Raw genomic sequence first — 6,589 nt, 5'->3', positions numbered from 1 at the left:
GAAGAGTCATTTGAAAGGCTAAGCTCTCGGAAAGCCATAAAGCGGACTCAGTCCACAGTGGTAGCACCATTTAAATGTATTTATTCAGCACCATGCTATTAACAGAACTCAAAGATCGATCAGGAGTGTAGGAAGAAAATGCATCGTTTTTGCCATTGGAAAATTCTCTCTTAGCTTCATAATACACCAAGATGCAAAGTTAAACTTGGTCAGATATTCCACTGGCTGGTTGCTACACATTGATGTCAGAACTAGATGATTTGTTGTGCCATCAAAAGCACTTACATGCCATATTTTGAGAGTTTTGATGGGTTCTAAAAGCATACTGGGAGGTGACAGGAAATGAGTTACACTCAGGGTCTTTGTGATTGGACATAGCATATTTTTGCTTTGTTATGTCTTATTCAGCATTATGTGTCTTATTCCAACTGAAGACATTAAGGGTTTGGATTTATTGTCCAAATGAGACAGGTACACACAATGCATAAGAATATTACTGTACGTCTTGGCACTAAAAACACATCTGTCAATGCAAGACAGTAGATGTAAAGGCATAGATAAAACAATGAGACGTTCCAGTTGTTGGAGATCAAAGCTGGCATCTAGTAGGACTTTCAATCCAAAAGCCCAGAACTATCTGCTAATATGGATTAATCATTTTATTCGTTTCACTTTACTTAATGTGGAACCCTATTTTCAAATAAATAAGATTTCAGTATTGACCAACTACTTGTTATTATGTTTCTGTAAGAACCAGTCGTTAATTTTTAACACAGTACCTACACTTCGAGGGCATTGTGTGTCACACTGTTGGGTGAAGCTGTATTACTGTAATGGTGTAATAGTGCAGATTGTTTTACGACTTAATGAAATCTGTGAACTGAGGTTTGGGTTTAGAGAGCTGGGAACTTGGCTTGATTTGATCATTTGGTGTTGTCATCTTGGTGAGTTCACTGGCACATGACACAAGGGAAAAGAAAAAAGAAAGGACATTGGCATTAGTTGTTTGCGGACCTGGCTGCCATGGCTGAATTGAAGTAACAAGGCACAACAAGGACTGAGAAGAACACCTGTGCTGTTCATAGGCTCTTGCTGTGTGTTGTGGCTATTGATGGATGCAGAGTTGGTCAGGGAACCTATCAGAAACAATTCTCTGCAGGTAACAGATACACAAAATTGAAAGAAACCAATCTAATATGCACAAACTTAGCTCAATTAATTAATTAGCATGTAGCTTATTGTTTCAATAAAATAAATTTAACTCATTGCTAGTGTTACAACAATGCATTTACACAAGCCTAAATACTCGGCGTTGTACAACATTAAGCACCACAAGATGAAAATCACCCTTGCTTTCCCTAATCTTCTTTAGGTTACTTTAGAGTAATGCTGAATGCGCACAGAAATAAATTAATCACAGTGTATTTGCACCTGATGTGGACTTGACACGTCCATGTCTGGAGAAGGTCAACAGTGTGTAAAAAGAATGCCAGGCAGCCAACTACCACAATAACAAGAATGAGTACTCATTCTGAAACAAATCATGTGCAAATCATAACTGGGTAATACTGTCATCCCAGCCGAGGAGTGGCACGGGACGCAAGAAGTTACAGAAAAAATGGAGACCCTTGAGGACATGCCTGGGGATGAGAACTGCATTGAGACACACCTGAGTCAGCTGTTTCAGTGGTCATGTTTGTTGGTCCTGAGGAGCCCCTGTATTGGCTGTTTTTCTTTTTTTTTCTTTTCTTTTTTGTTTAACAATAGTAACATTATTGACTGATTGTTCATTAATTGACTAGTTATTAACATGGCTGTTAATTCACTACAACAGAGAGAGGAACTATTCTATGGTAAACAATAAACAGGTTGGTTGTTTGCATACATATGTATATTTATACATATTATTTGTTGGTCGTTCGCTCCATCTTAGCTCATCCATCAATGCATCCATCCATCAGTCCAAGCAACCAACTATTTCTTTTACTCAGGGCTGAAGGTCTCTTTTAGCTGAAGGGGGGCAGACCCTGAATGTTGAAGCTCTTGGTAATGGCAGTGTACCTCATTGCATGTTCTCATGTCAGGATCTCCAGTTGTTCAGCCTAAACCCCTTTGTTCAGTTACCAGAGAGAGTGAGGGATTTACGGCAGCCTCCCGAGGTCCACAAACGCAGAGATGCAGAAGAGGGTGGAGCAGCAACCAAGAATGGAGTCGAATAACTGGCCTGAGAACAGAACCGTGGGAAAGGGTTTTGGAGCCGGCTGTACACACATACACACATACACACATACACACTAGTTTGTGTGCACACTAACCATCATACATGCTCCAGTAGGGTCCTTTACCACGATCTGCGCTCGTGTTCCTCTCCATTCCTGGCAAAAATCCCCTCTCACCTTTAGCCTGGTCCTGCATGGCTCCTGCTTTTACAGTACGGTGTTAGCAGGCACTCTTTGCCATAGCTAAACAGAAAGCCAGCGAGCCAGGAAAAAGGGAATCTCTGGTTTGTGGGGGACCCGTGGGCTTCCCTTGTTGGGTGCATTTATACTAATGCCACATATTAAACTCATGCCACACAGCACAATGTAAAAAACACATATTATATATCTAGATAAACTATAGAGTATGTTGGTTAAATTAGTGTATGAAATGTTTCATTTTCCTGCCTTCTGTGGATGTTTGAAGGCTTAGTTCCATTTTCTCTGCTCTTATTTCTAATGAATGAGTGCAGTGGTCGTCTCTTGGGTGTCTGTGGTCGTGGTGCTCCTGCAGGTTCACCTGGGAAATGTATATTAGTGCGAAACTGCTGCACAGCCAGCCCATGAATCACACACATTTTTGCATGAATTCATTCTACTTGTTGAAGGGGCAGATAAATTGTAATGACAGTTCTGTAAGGTACAATTTGGTTTTGTTTTTTTTATATGCACCAGCAGGTGCCAGAATGTTTGCGCTGTGTAGAGCACACTGATGTTGAAGATACGACTCAATACACTGCAGTATGTTTGCCTACGTAAAAAAAGAGCGTGCTCTGGCAAAATATACTTATGTCAGTAACTCTTGGACACAAATATGCATTAACATATAAGAGCATAGAAAAATCTATATTTGTCTTAATTTTTTTCAAGAATGTGTGTCTTTGCACCCATCAAGCATGTATTTGTCAAACTAAACCGTTTGAGGATAAGACACGGGGAGGGATAATACAAAGTCGGTTCTTTCAGGATTTTCAAAGGGAATGGTGGAGGATTCCTGTAAGGCTGTCTTTGCACTGTGCACGTGCACGTTCATATGCTCACTGTACTCATGCATCTGTCACTAAAATCTTAAAGAAATAAGTCTCTGGAATGTTTTATTCATAATTTTAATCTTCCAAATTAGAAAACATTGTGCTTATCTTTTGATGACCTTCCTTTTTGTAATTATTTTCGGTGCTTTTTTTTGTAATATTTTGTGCTCATGATTTTGGGCAAACGGACCAAGTAAAGCATGCGTTTACAGATAATCTCCAGACGAGGGCAGTCTGCGACATGAAAATAATGGGTGGAACTGATTGAAGGTCAGTGTGCTTCTCTTCTTTTCACTTCCATACATAATGTGATTATCATTTAGAATTTAGAACAAAAATAGTACAGCCAGGATACACTGGAGCCAAATAATCTCACAGAGAAGAAACGTAAATTCCTGTAGTGTAACTGACATTGTGATTTTAAACACCACAGTTCTTTTCAGTGCTGTCAAGACTTACAGTTATTACACTTTTCAATGATTTTCAAAAAAAGAATGGCAGTAAATGGTGTGCAAAGACCTGCCCTCTCTGAGTTTCTCCTCCATCATTCCCATCAGGCTTTGCGTCGGTCCCGCGTTACAGGGACATACAGTATGCCCTTCACAAGTATTCACAGGTTAAATCACCAATACAGTAAAACGCATTTGCACACATTTCATAATGAAACATTCATATGTTATCTACACACTCATACTGAACCCTCCTGTATATAGAGAGATTTATATGAGACTTTGTATATATTACATAAGATACTGTAGGTTCGTAATCCTCTCTTTGTGCTGTTTCCCTCCCGAAAACGATAATAAGTGATAGAAAGTGGTGTGTTTTGACAGCTTCAACTGTCACAACGTTTCTCTTGTGTGTGGTGTTGGGAGATCATCTGGAAAAACACAGCCTGCCTCTGCACACACAAGCCGTCGTGGCTTTTTATCCACAACGACTCAGTCGCAGTGACTGAAGCCCGCCCACAGTGCACTGCGCAGCCAATGAGGAGCCGTCAGGCCACTTCCTCGTTTCAACCGCCATATGGTTTAAGGAGGCATCAGGCAGTTAAACACACGGAGAAAAGAAAACAGTCAGACACATGGAGAGAGAGAGAGGGAGAGAGAGAGAGAGATTCATAAGGAAAGAGACAATATGAGAGGAGGAGAAAGAGCACAGTGAAAGAATGAGTGGGCATCACGGTGGGTAAGAGAGGGTGGGCTGTGTGAGAGGATGCCTTCAGAAGGAAGATTCATACTGCAGGAGTTCATACAGAAGTGGACCATCCCTATACCTGATGCCCACTGCATTTGGGCTAATGTACTGCAGTACATTTATGGTCCTGCGTAGGCGCCGGTCCACAAAATGTGCATCCCATGCAGGATAGCGTTTTCTGGGCATGTCTATCTTGATGAGAGGACCCTCAGGTCGGATGGGTCTGCCGGCAGCATCCACAGGTTCGGTGGACCTGACCTGGAAAACTGGAAGGCAGGTGTCCGTGGCTGTTTCATCTGAATCCATTTGTTCCCCTGCCAGGCCTCGTGTGGGGGTGGCCTGAGAGCCACGCGGGCCTGGTGTTGGAGCCATGGGTTCAGCTTCAGGGGGTAATGGAAGGCCCCATAGCAGCTCAGCACAACAGGAACTGGCCAAGATCCTCAGACGGGGCCCCATGGGGTGTAGGACCCCGTAATAGAGAACCATACAGGCCACACCTGAGGCAAAGCACAGGAAGACGCCACATAGGGCAAAAGCGGCATAGGCGTCAGTGGTGGCTGGGTCACGATACGCATACCACAGGGAAGTGAGGATGGTGTTCTCTAAAAGTACTAGTGTGTAATAGGTAACCATTCTAAACCGTGTCCTTCCCTCACGTACATTGAACCAACAGAAGACATACACCACACCCACCACCATGTTAAACAGTACCTCCTCCCATTTGGACATACAGAAGTCGGTGCCGCCATGGATGACCCAGAAAGCCATGGCACACCAATGGAGCACCACAAAAATGCCAAAATAGATGTGGAAAACTGAGGCAAAGAGGGCAAAGGAAAGCACCCGTGAGGAGATGGTAAAAAGGCGCCACAACAGATGCACCAGGGCACCTCGGTAACTCATACTCTTCTTGTCGTCACGTGAGTCACGCAGAAGTTTGTGGTAAGAGGCTAGCACCCATGCCAGGGACAGGAGGGAGGACATGGCAGAAACACCTAAGAAGAAAGTCAGCAAAAATATATATTATTTAAAAATCCCAAATCATAAAAAAACAAGAAAAAATGTCATCATTTATACAGTAAAACAGCATAGGATTGATTTGACCAAATCCATAATACATGATACTTTCAAAGAATCTCATATAAGGCCATTTGTAAAGTCCTTACACTGAAGCCACTCAGCCTTGTTGCTCTGGATCATGATGCAGAGCTGCAGCACCAGCTGAGGGGCACTTTCTAAGAAGGTCTCCAGCAGTCTCAGCATGTTGACATCGGCATACTCATACAGCATAGCCCAGTAAAAACGCCGCTGATTTTCCTTCTGTCGATGACTCTGTATGCCGAGATACATTGTGCGTACGTACCTGCAAAAACAGCAAGGATGGTTGGTCAGACAATTTATTTTTTCTGGATGTGTCTACCAAATGCAAAGTCTCCCATTTTCTTATTCGTCTTTAAACTAATATTTATTTTACAGGAAATACATTGTCTTGTTAATCTATGCGACAGTGGTGATAGCAGCAGATGACAAGAAATAAAAAAAATAAACAGAGCCGTTGTAGAAGGTCATGGTGTGCATCATTCTTTACTTCTTGCTAGTACCTCAGTATTGTGTTCATCTAAACGAGCTTCGGTTTCACCCTGAGTAAACTGTGAGTGAATTTAAACTGAAAACAAAAACAAAAAATCATTACATATAAGTTTTGTTGGTGATGAGATTTATTTTATGTGAAACATGCCATGGCTGTAAAAATGTTGGGAAACACAGCACTAGATGTTTATCTGTATCCTAATAACTACTTATTATCATTGTTAGATCCTTGTGAACATATTACATATAAAGAACAGGGCTGGAAAGTGTAACAGAAATACACTGCAGCATGACAAATGATGCAGTTGATGAGTTGTTTTGAACATAATTAGCTTTTGCATCAGCTGTTGGGAAATATTTTGCAGTCGATTCAAAATGAGACTTAGAGCAGAGCTCTCTTAAGAAGACGTAAGTTTGGGCCTGATTACCTTCTTGTTATTGTTTTTACCAAAATGGCACATAAACCAGTCTATACTGAGAAAGACATCCAATAATGGTGAATAAAGTTGCTGC

The 6,589-nt window shown here is 41.7% G+C and overlaps 1 protein-coding gene across 1 annotated transcript; it reads right to left on the bottom strand.

Annotated features, from left to right (window-relative positions):
• Positions 1 to 4,155: 4,155 nt before the first annotated feature.
• xkr6b (XK, Kell blood group complex subunit-related family, member 6b) lies at positions 4,156 to 6,093 on the bottom strand. The gene is made up of 2 exons (XM_025053755.1): positions 5,653 to 6,093; positions 4,156 to 5,481 (listed from the first exon to the last, which is right to left on the bottom strand). The coding sequence occupies exons 1-2, from the start codon at positions 5,834 to 5,836 to the stop codon at positions 4,511 to 4,513; spliced, it is 1,155 nt and encodes a 384-aa protein (XP_024909523.1). The 5' UTR covers positions 5,837 to 6,093; the 3' UTR covers positions 4,156 to 4,510.
• Positions 6,094 to 6,589: the final 496 nt, after the last annotated feature.

The sequence above is a fragment of the Cynoglossus semilaevis genome, unplaced genomic scaffold (assembly GCF_000523025.1).
Source record: "Cynoglossus semilaevis isolate Cse_v1.0 unplaced genomic scaffold, Cse_v1.0 scaffold1282, whole genome shotgun sequence".
Taxonomy (NCBI): Eukaryota; Metazoa; Chordata; class Actinopteri; order Pleuronectiformes; family Cynoglossidae; genus Cynoglossus; species Cynoglossus semilaevis.
Note: the sequence above shows the minus strand (reverse complement) of the source record. Positions and strands in the feature narration are given on the sequence as shown.